This window comes from Ursus americanus, chromosome 36, assembly GCF_024610735.1.
Source record: "Ursus americanus isolate L20-20 chromosome 36, mUrsAme1.1.p, whole genome shotgun sequence".
NCBI lineage: Eukaryota > Metazoa > Chordata > Mammalia > Carnivora > Ursidae > Ursus > Ursus americanus.
In genome coordinates this window covers 27,773,030-27,789,267 of record NC_142162.1, presented here as the reverse complement: position 1 = coordinate 27,789,267, position 16,238 = coordinate 27,773,030, and the positions used below count along the sequence as shown (strand labels likewise).

Genomic DNA, 16,238 nt, shown 5'->3' with positions numbered 1-16,238 from the left:
CGCCTAGAGCATATGAGAGGGAGAATTATTCACTAATCTCAGAGTTCAATGAAGGACTTCTCCAGGAACAAAGGAGCTTGCGGATGTCATTTCCCTCCCCCACCCCCCAGCATAAACACAGAGCCACCTGCAGAAACCAGCACAGCATTGGCATTCACTACCCAACTGCTTACACCACACATTGCCCCCTCCCAGTGCTGCAGGTCCCTTCTCCTAGAAGACTAGCGCAAACCTTGCCAACATTGCATATCTGGACTGCACACTTCGTGGAGCCTCAGTCCTGGCAGTGATGTGGCATTCACCTCCCATGGAGGATGTGCACACCTTGTTAAAACTGCCTGCCCTAGCTGGCCCCATCTTGGTGACAGCTGTGCATCCGCTGTGGAAAAGGACCAGCACATGCAACCTGTGGGCTCCACAGCCCCTGCCTGCATGTGCTTTGTGGAGCAGCCCCCTCTGGCCTTGGTCTCTATGGCAGCTGCTTATCCCCTGTGGAAAAGAATGGGCACCACCTTGTTAAAAGTGCGCACCCTGCCCATTACTTTCAAGAGCAAGAGACACAGTTGACTTTCCTACCAAACAGGAACACAGAGAGTTAGACAAAATGAGACACAAATATGTCACAAATGAAAGAACAGGACAAAATTACAGCGAGCGACCTAAGCGAAATGGAGTTAAGTAATATGCCTGATAGAGAATTTACAAGAATGATCATAAAGATACTCGCTGGACTTGAGAAAAGAGTGAAGGACAACAGTGAGACCCTTAACAAAGAGATAAAGAACTAATCAGAATAACACAATAATTGAAAGTAAAAATACACTAGATGGAAAAAATAACAGGTTAGAAGAAGCAGAAGAACATACCAGCAATCTGGAGGACAGAGTAATGGAAAGTAATTAAGCTGAGCAGGTGAGAGAAAAAAGTTATGCAAAATTAGAATAGATTTGGGGAACTCAGTGAGTCCCTCAAATGTAATAACATTCTCTTTATAGGGATCCCAGAAGAAGAGAACGAAAAGGGATCGGAAAATTTATTTGAAGAAATAATAGCTGAAACCCTCCCAAATTTGGGAAAGGAAGCAGAAATTCAGATCCAGGAGGCACAGAGATCTCCGAACAAAATCAATCCATCGAGAACCACACAAGACACATAGTAATTAAAATAGCAAAAAAGCAATGATAAAGAAGGAACTTGAAAAGCAAGAGAAAAGACAACACTTGATGTAAATACAAGGGAAAACCCAGAAGGCTATCAGCAAATTGTTCAACAAAAACTTTGCAGGCTCCAGAAGAGAGTGGCATAATATATTCAAAGTGCTGAAAGGGAAAAATCCAAAAATCCTTGTCCATTGATAGATGTATGGATAAAGTGGATAAAGAAGAGTGGCATGTATATACACACATACACACACACACACACACACACACACACACACACAGAGTGGAATATTTTTTGGCCATAAAAAAAGAGTGAAATCTTGCCATTTGCAACAACACGGATGGCTCTATAAGAGTATAAGGCTAAGTGAAATAAGCCAGCCAGAGAAAGACAAATACCATATGATTTCACTCATATGTGGAATTTAAGAAACTAAACAAATGAACAAAGGGAAAAAAAGAAAGAGAGAAACTAAGAAACAGATTCAACTATAGAGAACAAACTGATGGTTACCAGAGGGGAAGTGGGTGGGGGAATGGGTGAAATAGGTGATGGGGATTAAGGAATCCACTTGTGATGAGCACTGACTAATACATAGAATTGTTGAATCACTATATTGTATAGCTGAAACGAATATATCACTGTATGTTAACTACACTGGAATTAAAATTTAAAAAAAAATAAAATTAAAATTAAAAGGCTACTTTTATCTTACTCCTGCCATTTTATCTCCTGCCCTTAGGTAAACATTGTTAAGAGGTTATTGCATATATTTCTGGACCTTTTCCTGTGGGTATATCTGCCTAAAGAGGTTGAGAAAAAAATTTTAAAGGCTAGTATAGTTTGTTTAAAACTATATAAAATAAGATCAGAAGTAGCACCTCAGCTTGGAATGCCTGAGATAGGCAAATACTGGTGTTCTGAATGCGAGGTGAGCAGGATTGCTGCACAGCTGTCAAGATCTGATCACCATTCTTTTTTTTTTTTAAGATTTTATTTATTTATTTGAGAGAGAGAGAGAGCATGAGGGGGGAAGGAGCAGAGGGAGAGGGAGAAGCAGACCCCCTGATGAGCCTGATGTGTGGCTCAATCCCGGGACCCTGGGATCATGACCTGAGCTGAAGGCAGACACTTCATCAACTGAGCCACCCACGCACCCTTCTCATCACTATTCTTGAGGACTATTACACACAAACCACTAAGCTATAGTCACAGTCTCGTCTCAATGTTCCCTGTAGGTCTTTGGGTCAACAAAGCAGTGCCAGGTTAAAATTGCTGAATTCTAATTCACATTTCTGTATTTCTTTGGACTCTCTCTTCCAGATATTTTTTTCCTTGATTTACCTTGGTGAATTGCCTTAAGCCATGGCTCCCATCTTACAGCTTTTTCTCACTATCACTTGCTTTGGTCACTTAAAGTATGGGATCCTCTTGGGCTGTCTCTGCAGTTCTAGAACCTGCGTCATAACATATGCTGTCTTTCTCTGGTGTCTTGGACCCTTATAAATTTTTCTGAAGGGGAGAATTATAAGATAATGCAAGAGAACTATTTTTTTTAATTTAATTTTATTTAAATTCAATTAACATATATTGTATAATTAGTTTCAGAGAGCATTCAGTGATCCATCAGTTGCATATAACCCCTAGTGCTCATGTGATATATCACATGCCCTTCTTAATGCCCATCACCCACTTACCCCATCCTCCCACCTTCCTCTACTCCAGCAACCCTCAGTTTCCTATGGCTCAGAAACTCTTATGGTTTGTCTCCCTCTCTGATTTTATTTTATTTTATTTTTCTCTCCTTTCCCCTGTGATCCTCTGTTTTGTTTCTTAAATTCCACATGAGTGAAATCATATGATAATTGTCTTTCTCTGATTGACTTATTTCACTTAGCATAATACCCTCTAATTCCATCCATGTCATTGCAAATGATAAGATTTCAATTTTTGATGGCTGAGTAATATTCCATTGTATATATATATACCACATCTTCTTTATCCATTCATCTGTCGATGGATATCTGGGCTCTTTCCATAGTTTGGCTATTGTGGACATTGCTGCTGTAAACAATGGGGTGCAGGTGCCCCTTCAGATCACTACATTTGTATCTTTGGGGTAAATACCCAGGAGTGCAATTGCTGGATTATAGGGTAGCTCTATTTTCAAACTTTTGAGGAACCTCTATACTGTTTTCCAGAGTGGCTTACATTCCCACCAATAGTTTAAGAGGGTACCCCTTTCTCCACATCCTCTCCGACATGTCGTTTCCTGACTTGTTAATTTTAGCCATTCTGACTGGTGTGAGATGGTAACTCATTGTGGTTTTGATTTGTATTTCCCTGATGGCCAGTGACGTTGAGCACTTTTTCATGTGTCTGCTGGCCATTTGGATGACTTCTTTGGAGAAATGACTGTTCATGTCTTCTGCCTATTTCTTGATTGGATTATTTGTTCTTTGGGTGTTGAGTTTGATAAGATCTTTATAGATCTTGGATACTAGCTCTTTATCTGATATGTCGTTTGCTAGTATCTTCTCCCATTCTGTTGTCTTTTGGTTCTGTCCACTGTTTCTTTTGCTGTGCAAAAGCTTTTTATCTTGATGAAGTCCCAATAGTTCATTTTTGCCTTTGTTTCCCTTGCCTTTGGAGACGTGTCTAGCAAGAAGTTGCTGTGGCCAAGGTTGAAGAGGTTGCTGCCTCTGTTCTCCTCTAGGATTTTGATGGATTCCTGTCTCACATTTAGGTCTTTCATCCATTTTGAGTCCATTTTTCTGTATGGTGTAAGGAAATGGTCCAGTTTCATTCTTTTCCATGGGGCTGTCCAATTTTCCCAACACCATTTGTTGAAGAGACTGTTTTTTCCATTGGATATTCTTTCCTGCTTTGTCAAAGATTAGTTGACCATAGAGTTCAGGGTTCATTTCTGGGTTCTCTATGCTGTTCCATTGATCTATGTGTCTGTTTTTGTGCCAGTACCATACTGTCTTGATGATTACAGCTTTGTAATAGAGCTTGAAGTCCGGAATTGTGATGCCACCAGCTTTGGTTTTCTTTTTCAACATTCCTTTGGCTATTTGGGATCTTTTCTGGTTCCGTACAAATTTTAGGATTATTTGTTCCAGCTCTGTGAAAAATGTTAATGGTATTTTGATAGGGATTGCATTGAATGTGTAGATTGCTCTGGGTAGCATAGACATTTTAACAATATTTGTTCTTCCTATTCATGAGCATGGAATGTTCTTCCATTTCTTTGTGTCTTCCTAAATTTCTTTCATAAGAATTCTGTAGTTTTTAGAGTACAGATTCTTTACCTCTTTGATTAGGTTTACTCCTAAGTATCTTACAGTCTTTGGTGCAATTGTAAATGGGATCGATGTAAGAGAACTATTTAATAAAAATTAAATATTTAAAATAGCCATTATAAGGGGTGCCTGGGTGACTCAGTTGGTTAAGTGCCTGCCTTTAGCTCAGGTCATTGTCCTGGGATCAAGCCCTGCATTGGGCTCCGCACTCAGTGGGGAGTCTGTTTCTCCCTCTCCTTCAGCCTCTCCTCCCCACTTCCGCTCATGTTCTCTCTCTCAAATAAATAAAATCTTTTAAAAATATAAAAAATAAAATAGCCATTACATGAAATGGAGAGTGATGGGTACACACTGAAAGAACCCAGTGAGGTCCAAAAGGTAGTGATCTCTGTCTTAGGAGATTGCAGAGGTTTACAATACTTTTTCTTTATTTTCATTATTTGATGATGAAAAGGACAATTTTAGAACAATTCTAAAATGAATTTTTTTAAAGATTTATTTTTGGGGCCCCTGAATGGCACAGTCAGTTGGGCAACTGACTCTTGGTTTTGGTTAAGGTCGTAATCTCAGGGTCGTGAGATTGAGCCCGCATCATCATCAGGCTCCGAGCTCAGCATGGAGTCTGCTTGAGATTCTCTCTCCCTCTCCCTCAGCCCTTCCCTCCACTCACACTTTCTCTCTCTCTCTCCCAAATAAATAAATCTTTTGTTATAAAAAGATCTGAAAAGGCTACCTACTGTATGATTACAACTTTATGATATTCTGGATAAGGCAAAACTACAGAGACAGTAAAAAGATCAGTTGGCTGCCAGCAATTGGAGAGGAGGAGCTAGGTGGGAGGAATGAATAGGCAGAGCACAGGGGATTTTTAGGTCAGCAAAATACTCTGATACCATAATGATGGATATATGTCATTATATATTTGTCCAAACCCACAGAACCTACAACACCACGAGGGAACCGTAAGGTAAACTATGGACTTTGGTGATTATACTATGTCAATGTAGTTGGAGGGTTTTGATAATAGAGGAGGCTCTGCATGTTTGGGGCTAAGGGGTCTATGGGAAATTTCTGTATCTTCCCCTCAAATTTACTGTGAATCCAAACTACTCTAAAAACATACGTTTTTTTTAATTGAAGTATAGTTGATAAACAATGTTATATTCTTCTCAGGTGTACAACATGATTCAATAATTCTATACATTGTGCAGTTCTCACCACAACTGTAGTTACCATCTATCATCATACAAGGTTATTACATTATTATTGACTATATTCTCTTTGCTGTATTTTTCATCCCTGTGGATTATTAATTTTATAGGTGGAAGTCTATACCTCTTAATCCCCTTCACCTATTTCACCCAACCCTCCATCCCCCTTCCCTCTGGCATCCACCAGTTTATTCTCTGTTTTAGTCTGTTTGTATTTGGGTTTTTTTTTTTAATTTAACATCTGAGTGAAATCATATGGTATTTGTCTTTCTCTGTCTTATTCCACTTAGCACAATACCCTCTAAGTCCCTCCATGTGTTGCAAGTGGTAATCTTTTTAATGGCTGAGTAATATTCTATTGTATATATACATATATGTATACCATAAACACACACACACACCATAACTTCTTTATCCATTCATCTACAGACTATGGATGGACACTTAGGTTGTTTCCATAGCGTGACTATTGTAAACAATGCTGGAATAAATATAGGGGTGCATATTAACTTTTCAAAGTAGTGTTTTCATATTCTTTGGGTGAATACCCAGCAGTGGTATTACTGGATTGTATGGTATTTCTATTTTTAATTTTTTGAGAAACCTCCATACTATTTTCCATAGTGCTGCACTAACTTATATTCCTACCAGGAGGAAGGGAAAGGGTTTCCTTTCCTCCAAATCCTTACCAACACCTGTTTATTGTCTTTTTGAGAATAGCCATTCTGACTGGAATGAGGTGACATCTCATTGTGGTCTTGATTTACATTCCCCAATGAGCAGGGAGCCTGATGTGGGGCTGGGTCTCAGGACCCTGAGATCATGACCTGAGCCAAAGGCAGACGCTTAACCTACTGAGCCACCCAGGTGCCTGTTTTTGTTTTGAATAGACTTTCTTAGAGCTAGTATTTTTTTAACAAGTTCCCCAGGTGATTCTGATGTGCCTCTGGATGGAGAGTAACCAGCCTAAATAAGTCACTGCTCAGTCTGCTCAGGGGAGTTCCTGAAAGTATTCCCCCAAATACCCTTGTTCTGCTGTTTAGAATTACCCACACCTGTCATACCTTCATACTTCCCATAATTTGCCTCCCTGCCTGGAAACCCCAAATTCCATTCACCGATCAGGAGAACAACTACCTACGAAGTCTCACCTCAAGCAAATGGCTTTCCTAACACCTACCTAAAGTTTCTTGTTGTTCCCTGAACACATTTTCCTATCACCTAGTTCTTTGGGCATACCTACATTATACGCTCTAGCAGGATGTTTTTTAATGGTTTGATCACATGTCTGCCCTTCCACTAAACCGAGCAATTTGAGAGCAGCGTTGTTTTATTCATCCTGTCAGCACTTAGCACTAATTCAAGTTCTTGGTCAAACAAATGCATGATACTGCATCTATAAAGTATTTTGAAATTGAAAAATCTAGTATTTTTCATTCAAAGTTTATCTATTGCTTGCTAAAATATGAAACCCTCAGATACTTTTGTTCCCTCTTAGAGTCGGCACATTCCTTGTGTCTTGGCCCAAGGAACAGAACACTGGCTAAAAGACAGGCATGGTCTCCCAGCAGACGACTGTGTCACCCTAAGTAATTTAATTTCCCTGGGACCTTGTTCCTCATCTGTAAAACACAGATCACTGAGGCCCTTTCCACCGTGAGTCAAGCCCTATATAACAGGGGTTTTACACTCTTTTCCAAGTGACACTTGGAAGACTGTTTTCCTGTTTGAAAACAAAGTGGGGAGGGCACCTGGGTGGCTCAGTAAGTTAAGGGCCTGCCTTCAGCTCAGGTTATGATCCTGTGGTCCTGGGACCGAGCCCTGCAGCGGGGCTCCCTGATCAGCAGGGAGTCTCCTTCTCCCTCTGCCCCTCCCCCTGCTTGTGTTCTCTTTCTCTCAAATAAATAAAATCTTAAAAAAAAAAAAAAAGAAAGAATGAAAGAAAGAAAGGGTAAGAGAGGGACTGATATATAAGAAAACTGAACACATCAAGCTTTACCATTGTTTTAATTATTGAAACAAAATTAACATAAGTCAAATCATGTGCAACAATGTTTCTGAGAGATGAATATGGATTTTATATGACAGTGTCTTATCCACTGTAACAAATTTCCAATAATTTGACAATTATCCTTCAAAAAATTTCCCCCCAATTCTAAACAAAGTATGCAAATTGGAAATTAACTCTAAACATGCATAACTACCTTCTTATCCAGTTTTGTGTGAACAGACTGAACAGTTCAGGTCTGACCAAGATATTGATAGTGAACATGAGAATTCTGCCCTCCCCACCTCTAAGCTTCCAGGCCCGCAACTACAGCTACCAGCTCAGACAGGTCAAATATGGCGACACGTTACCAATGTACAATTAGCAAGTAGATTATATTTGTATCATCATGAATATAACTTTATGATTTGTATGCATAAAGCATAAAGGCATATCAGCATTAAAAAGAATACATTAGGGATTAGTTCAATCTAAATGCACCATCTTCAAGCCTGGAAAAAAGAAAATAGACTTGTTAGCAAATACATTTATTTTATTTAGATTATAGATCGCACCACCAAATTTGTGTAACTTTTGACATGTGAATCACTGTTTGTAAATGAAATAGCTGCAGACAATTTCCCAAACCCATTACAAAGAGCAGATCCCATTAACTTATCCCACTGGTTCTCCCACAACCTTACAGGAAAGAATGCTGGTATTAGAGTTCAGATCCTGGCTCTCCCATTTAGTTACTGTGTAACTCTGGGCAGGTCACCCAAACTCTGATGCTCTCTCAAATTAATTTCCCTATGCTAGGATGTAACAGGAAATTTGAATAGGTTTTCAGCACCATGGTACCCTGTGGAGAAGAATTTCCTGAAAAGCTGGATTTTCTATCTCTGGACTCCAACAATGCAGAGATATCCAATTCCTCCCTCTTTCACACTGCTAGAAGTTTCTGTAGATACATGTATTATGGTATCTTTACATTGCATTATAACAGTCTGTTTCCATTTCTCTCTTCTGTTGGACTGGGAGCCTCTAAAAGGCAAACAGTGCCCACACACTAAGGCTGAACAAGAGATTGAAAGAACGGGATATCTGCAAAACCACGTCATCCCTCTCTTTGGGCTGAATAATAAAGCAACTGCTGTGCAAAGGAAGAGAATGGTTCATTTCTGAAGGCCCAGAAATTCCCATTGTAGAAATGGAAGAAAGATCAAATCCTCGCAGGTAGTATGGGTAACTGGCTGCCTCTACCCTGTTACAGCACTCCAACAGCTCCTCTGACTTTGTTTAGAGGGCTGGTGACACTGGCAGCATTAGACTGGGGCTACACACCTTTCTCATGCCACTCCAGAGAAAAGAAAATGTATTCCCTGTAGGATTCCTTCTTATCTGCTGAAATGCTACCCTGATTAATGTCTTGCCTATAATGAGGTTATCCTACAGAGTTGTCTGTAAATACTTCCCAGGACAGTGAAACAAGAAAAGTATGTTCTTAAGGTTAGAAACCTACCTGCATGATGCTGGTTAGTTGTCTCGTTCTATGAAAAAGAAAACAGAGAAAGAGAGTAAGTTTTGCTTAATAATACTATTAACAAATGTCTAAAACTGTTTATAAATAAGTCTACCAGAATAGCCTGCTGTCCCTAACCACGAATACCCAGTAGGGCCCAACCTTGCCTACTAGCCTCAGATCCCAACCCAGCCAGGGAGTACTGGGTAGGACACTAGGATAGCAGGGCCTACAGACAAAGGCCCGTGCCTCCCTGAGACCTTTGGTGGTTCTAAGTATCCATGAGGCTGTCAGGAAAGCCCAAGGAGGCCAGTAGGTAAGAAAAACTTGGAGTTCATGTGCATTTGTGCAGGTGCCGGCTGTTGCTGCTCCCTGTTTGTGCTACAGGGAAACTACTGTTTTGGGGATCAGGCTGTGCAGAGGTGTCTCAGAAGGTGCCACTTCGCAGAGCTTTAATAATGTTCCCTGTCAATCCCAGTATGCAGATTTTTTTATATCGAAGCAGCTTTAAGCTGTGCCTATACTCAGATACAACTGTCAGTAGCTAAGGAAAGAACTTAAAAACTTACCCCACTTAATGATCTGGGGCTCACTGAGAGTAACATGCTTTACACGGCAGCTAAATTCATCCTGTCCATTGGGAGTGAATTCAGTGTGGACCAGAAGATAGAAAGTCCAGTCCTTGCTGAAAGACAGGTCTGACTGTTCTGCCTTCATCTTCTCTCCATTCTTCAGCAAATCAATTTCAATTTCTGGTGGGTGGAACCCTGACACGTAGCAGTTCAGGAAATTTGGCTTTCCATTCTCTGCTGGGTGACGTGAGTAAACCTGAATTTTTGGAGCATCTGAGGGACATGAAGGAAAGACAAATGAAAATTGCAGAGTATTTCACTTGGGACTACCTTGGTCTAAAGCTGTATTAGGCAACAAATGTTTAAATTTGATCAATGATTTCTCCCAATTCCATTTCTACTCTGGCCAGATGAGCCTCCACTTTTCCAAAAGGCTACTTCCATTTTGAGGGATAAACCACAATTTAGTATCTTTTCCACGTAATTCCTCTACTCGTGGCTTTTTGGTTTTTTTCCTAGCAGATTTCTAGTAGTATCATCTTCTGTCACTGGAGTTTGTGCCAAATCTTTAAGAACCTTTCTGTGGAGACTCTCAAGAACTTCTGATGGCTTCTTAGCACCCATATAACTCCACCACACATCTCTCAAGAGTCCTCATGATTTGGCCCCAACCTACTTTTCAAACTTCATTTCTCACTTCACACACTCTTTATAATAGCCACATCAAAAAACTTATGGTACCTTGTTTCAGCCCATCTTTTTTTTTTTTTTAATGTTTACTCCTTTCCTTTTTGGTTCCTGCTCCTGCCTAGATCCACACCCATCTGACTTCTCAATACGTATTGTCTAGTATAGTGGCTGGCCCACAGCAATTGCTCTGTAAATGGCAGATATTGTTATTAGTATTACCTCAAACAAAACTTAAATGGGTACAGAAGCCAGAAATACCATAAATGAGTGAATTGGGCTGGGTAAGAACAATAGGGAAGGGTGAGGACTGTGGCAAATGAGAAAGAACATATTCTCCACTGTGACCAAGTGGTATTTGCATTTTTAATTAGCACCCTCAAGTGACCGCTCTAACTAGCCACGTTGGAAATACGTTGCTACTATGGAACAGCAGTTTCCAAAATGGGATGCATAACTAGACCATCCCTGGAGATATGCAAAGAAACTATTATAAACTCCATTTCCATATTTTTCATCCAATGTAGTGAAGTGTTACTGCCACTAAATGTACAGATTGACATTAATATATGTGTATAATTCACTTTAAATACACATACATGCAGGGTATATGGTTACTAAAGGGCACCTCCTCTGTGTCCAGGAGGTGGTGGGGAGGAGGAGTACCACGCTACTCTGACCAGGTTTATCAGTCTAGAAACACCCTGTCATCAAAGGAAAGGTCACCGGCCCCACCAGGAGCTAGCCTGGGGATCCCAATGAAGCCCTGATTTTTTCCCATAAAGTTAAAAATGAAAATGAAATCAAATCAGAAAGCTCTTTGTATTGGAACTTCTAATAATTAGAACACAATAAATGCCACAAGGGTCAGAGTACAGGTTCATCAGGCCTAGAATTCTCTCTTTGAGGGAGCCAGGCAGGGTTCTGCAAGAACATTGCAGTAACCTCTTCTAAGAGGAGGACAAGTATCAGACAAGGCCTGGATTTGAATTTGGGCTCAGCCATTTACTGGCTCTGTGACTTGGGGACAGTTGAGCTTCTGAAGCTTAATGGAAACATCAATTTATGTCCATAGTGAAACAAAACCCACATAAAGGACAGAGCAAAACATGGACTCCCAGAGGCCATCATCATTACCTATTTCTTTGTCTTTCTTTCTTTTTTTAAAGATTTTATTTATTTATTTGACAGAGATAGACAGCCAGCGAGAGCGGGAACACAAGCAGGGGGAGTGGGAGAGGAAGAAGCAGGCTCACAGCGGAAGAGCCCGATGTGGGACTCGATCCCAGAACGCCGGGATCACGCCCTGAGCCGAAGGCAGACGCTTAACGACTGCGTCACCCAGGCGCCCCCATTACCCATTTCTTGAGTACCTTTTTTTTTTTTTTAAGATTTTTATTTATTTATTTGAGAGGAGAGAGGGAGGGCATAGAAGGAGAAGCCAACTCCCCGCTGAGCAGAGAGCCCAAAGCAGGACTTGATTTCAGAACCCGGGGATCCTGACCCAAGCTGAAGGCAGATGCTTAACCGACGGAGCCACCCAGGCACCCCTCCAGAGTATCTACTAGAAATGATCTACTATGCATGTGTTACTTTGGAAATTTTCAAATTAAGATTTTTCTTTTAATGTCAGCTTGTTATTTTTTAAATGATTTCTATGGTCGCCAGCAAATATCAATAATACTATTTGTGCTTTATTTTGTAAATATATTATAAATTAAATACCTTTTTTCATAATCAGAAAACCCCACTTCACAGAGGGTTTTGTGAGGGGAAAATATGAGGGTTCTGGTATATTGCGGGGTATTGAGAACGTGCTCAAGATCTAGAGTGTCCCTGACAGACAACCTGGGTAACCATATTGATTACCCTTATCACTGGTTTTACAATCTCCCTCACTGGTAAACCTCCGCTTTTTCAAAACAGAAAGTAGCAGCTTAGTTCATCTTGGAAAGAACCAGGCAAAGAGCCAAAGAGGAAGCTTTCTGTGAAGAAAAGGCAACAGAGGCCCCAGGCTCTCCAGCTTGCTGGCAAGAATCTCACACCAGAAGGTGACGAGGAGGTACTTGAAAACCGCAGTTTGCAGCCAAAGGGCGCACACCCCCACAGAAAAGCTCTGCTCCCACTAGATTGTCTGCCATTTCCCCCCGTGTTGTGTGATTAAGTTAGTTAAACTCTTGGCGTCTCAATTTCCTTACCTATGAAATGCTGGTGATATTAACCGATGCATTTACAGCGTAGGCTCATCTCAGAATCAAATGGCATAAAGCACACAACGTCCCCAGCACACTCCTTATCAATAAGGACTAGCTCTTAATGATTATTAAAAGCGACAAGGAACGGGAACAAGTGAATTAATGATGTCAAAGCGCGTTGTAACACCTCCAAGCATTCTACAAACTCCACGTGTGGATTCCTCCCCACGGTTTCGCCGACTATTTGTGGGGCGGGCAACCGGCTGGGCGTTGCGGAGGAAGCCCGAAGCCCCCGGGATCCGAGCAGTTGCAGCGGACCGATGTACCCGCGCGGTGCCTCCCGCAAAGCCCAGACGGATGTCTCCACCCTTTCACAGCCCTCAACTCGGCGCTTTGGGGACCCGCCTTTCTGCCCTGCCAGGCAGACAGCTGCACCCGGGGAGCTAGAGGTTCTGCGGAAGAGAAACCCTCCCCCACCTCGGTCGCTCCGAAGTCTGTCATCACTCCGAAACTTTGTCCTGACTCACCCGGCACGCACATGCCGGAGGCCTCCCGCGTCCCCCTCTCCCGAAGTAGAAAAAAGAGGTTTGCGTCCTGGGCTCGCACCCCCACCCCACTCCCCGGCCACTCTACCGCTTCCCCACCCGCAGACCAAGCCAGCTGCTAGCCCCAAGGCCGGGGAGAAGAACTAGGGAGGGGTGGGTGAGTTACAGAGTTAATGCCGAGAATGCCAAAAAGATCGGGGCACAGGAGAAGGGCTAGGGCAAGAGGGGACACTCACGCTGGACGGCATGCAGGCCAGAGAGAGAGAGCAGACCGACGAAAACGAAGGGCAAGAGAGGAGCCATCGCCACTCTCGCTCCAGCAGCTGGCTACGTCAGTGTGGCCGACTTACCCGGTGCCCCCACTTATATTCCAAGCGCGCGCCGCCAATCAGAACCCTTCTGGCAGGGGCCGTCACTCGTCTCCTAGCGCTCCAGGCCCGGCCAGGTTAGAAAGAGGGACTTTCCCGTTTTCAGTTTCATTTTCCTATAAGGTCCCGTGATGCTTAGAAAGGCATGGGTTGGACCGAGTGGTTTCTCTGTCTGTAGACTCGCGCGCTCCGACTTGGGTGCGCGCCAGAGCCAGGGCAGAGGGCCTCCTATCGTAGAACTTGGGCGGGACCTACCTTGGTCCAGCGCCCTCTCTTTGAGAACCACACAGCTTCAGAGTAACTCGCTTACCATGTCCCAGCCAGGTGGGACCTTAGAACCTGTGGTTTTCATTCGAGAAACTCAAGCCCAAAAAGATTAAGAGAGCGGACAAAGGATAAATGGTGCGGGGCAGAATAAGAACTTTGATTAATAACTACGGCCCAGGAATATAATGTAGGGTTTCCAGATTGTTTGGGAAAGAAAAATAGTCCAGGAACCTCGAGGCCTCCTGAGGACGGCTCAGAGAACTGTGCAGAGTGGGCAAGGACCTTCTTGACTCCTGAATTCCTTCAGGCAAAAGTTTCTTTTTGTAAATAAAGCCCTGTGCCCAGAAATTCTTCTCTGTATCTTCCTGCTGTTGTTTAGGTAATTTTCTTTTTTTGTTGATTTGTGGGGAAAACAACCACTGATAGCAAAAGCATAACTGCGTAGAGCCTTAGAGATCACAGACTTTTTAGGTAGTCATTCTCTGTGAATTACCACACTAGGATCACTTGGCTCCTAGTAGGTATTTGGTAAATGGAATGAATGAATGATTGAGTGAATGTCTGAATGAACAAACCAGTAAATATGGGAATAAACAGCAGGAAATAGGAATTACCCCATCAATTTTTATGGATAAGGGGGGAAAAAAGCTGAGACTAGGATTCAAACTTTTCTGATGCCGTTGCATCCATGCTTTAGACACTTGGAAGATAAAGGCTCTGAAATTTTAGTGAGAATTTGGATTGCATAGGCCATGGGCCCAGCCAAAGAAGTCAAACCTACTGGGGCGCCTGGGTGGCACAGCGGTTAAGTGTCTGCCTTCGGCTCAGGGCGTGATCCCGGCGTTATGAGATCGAGCCCCACATCAGGCTCCTCCGCTGGGAGCCTGCTTCTTCCTCTCCCACTCCCCCTGCTTGTGTTCCCTCTCTCGCTGGCTGTCTCAATCTCTGTCAAATAAATAAATAAAATCTTAAAAAAAAAAAAAGAAGTCAAACCTACTGACTGTAAGAGCATAACAATGTTAGACGGCTTAAGAAAAACCTATTCTTCAGAGATACCTTTAAAAAGATACTGACATCACATGGCCGCTGAGTCCACCACTCTCTCAGTGGAACGGTGAGGAAAGGAAGTGAACCATGGGGGCGGGAGGACAGAGATCTTGGAAATCACCATGGTTTTCAGTTAAAAGGAGTTGGGTTGTGATTCCCCCAAGGAGACAACAAATATGTTATATATTTCTTTTACATATTTTTAGACCTTGTAATAACCCCTATAGTGGAAGCCAAGTCTGAACTAGAAAAAGTAGAATACTCTCCACGGACCTAATGAAATGAGATAATGCCCAGAGAGCCTCACACAGTTCCTAACAGAGTGTTTAATGTTTAGCAAGCGTATTATAATTATTGATGTTATTTACCTAGTTTTCCTACCAGCTCTATCCATAATTCTCTCAAAATATAATAATTGTTATGCATAAAGTTATTCTTGCTTCTCTCATTTGTTCGTTTGTGTTTTTAAACTCATTTAAGGCTCTTAAGGCCTGAAATGTCTGTGTTGAATTGTCTTCTAGCGCCCTGGGAGTATAGGAAGACACAGGGGTATTTTTCACCTCTAAATTCTGTTTACTACATCACAGAGAAATACTATACTTAAAATTCACTATAGATAGATTCTGACCTATTCACTTAGAAAACCAATTTAAAAAGTAGTTTAAAAATGCAATAAAGACAGAGAAAAGTGTATTTTTCAGTTTTCTGTGTTTGGGGAACTCAGAATTTTTCTTAAATTTCCATTTATGACATGCTTTGAATAGTGAGAATGAAAATGAGATATAAAACTTTTTTTTGAAAGACTTATTTACTTGAGATAGAGAAAGAAAAAGCAAAAGGGCAGGGGTGTGGGAGAGGGAGAGAGAATCCCAGACTCTGTGCTGAGGACGGAGACTGATACGGGGCTGGGTATCATGGCCCTGAGATCACAACCTGAGCCAAAACCAAGAATCAGGCGCCCAACCAAATGTACCTCCCAGGTGCCCCAAAACATTTTTTTTTTAATTGAGAGCACTGTTTAGTAGGGTAAACTTGTGTAAATCTATAAACACAGCAATTTAATAGTGTTATCTCCCCGTTATGGGAATAACAGCTGGATTTTTTTTTTTTTTTTGCCTGTATGACCTTCCTAAAATTTTTTTTTACAATGAATGTTTATTCAAAATAGTAAATGTTTCAGGTGCCTGGGTCGCTCAGTTGGTTAAGCACCCAACTCTTGGTTTTAGCTCAGGTCATGATCTCAAGGTCATGAGATCAAGCGTCATATTGGGCTCCCTACTCAGTGAGGAGTCCACCTGAAGATTCTCTCCCACTGCCCCTCCCCCTTCCACTCTCTCTCTCTTTCTCTCTCTCTCAAATAAATAAATCTTT

General features: G+C 41.9%; 1 protein-coding gene across 1 annotated transcript; it reads right to left on the bottom strand.

The window, feature by feature from the left end:
* Positions 1-7,667: 7,667 nt before the first annotated feature.
* On the bottom strand, positions 7,668-13,567 carry B2M (beta-2-microglobulin). Its single transcript, XM_045772359.2, has 4 exons — positions 13,422-13,567; positions 9,756-10,031; positions 9,187-9,214; positions 7,668-8,176 (listed from the first exon to the last, which is right to left on the bottom strand). Exons 1-3 carry the CDS (start codon positions 13,486-13,488, stop codon positions 9,201-9,203), a joined length of 357 nt encoding a protein of 118 aa, XP_045628315.1. The 5' UTR covers positions 13,489-13,567; the 3' UTR covers positions 7,668-8,176; positions 9,187-9,200.
* Positions 13,568-16,238: the final 2,671 nt, after the last annotated feature.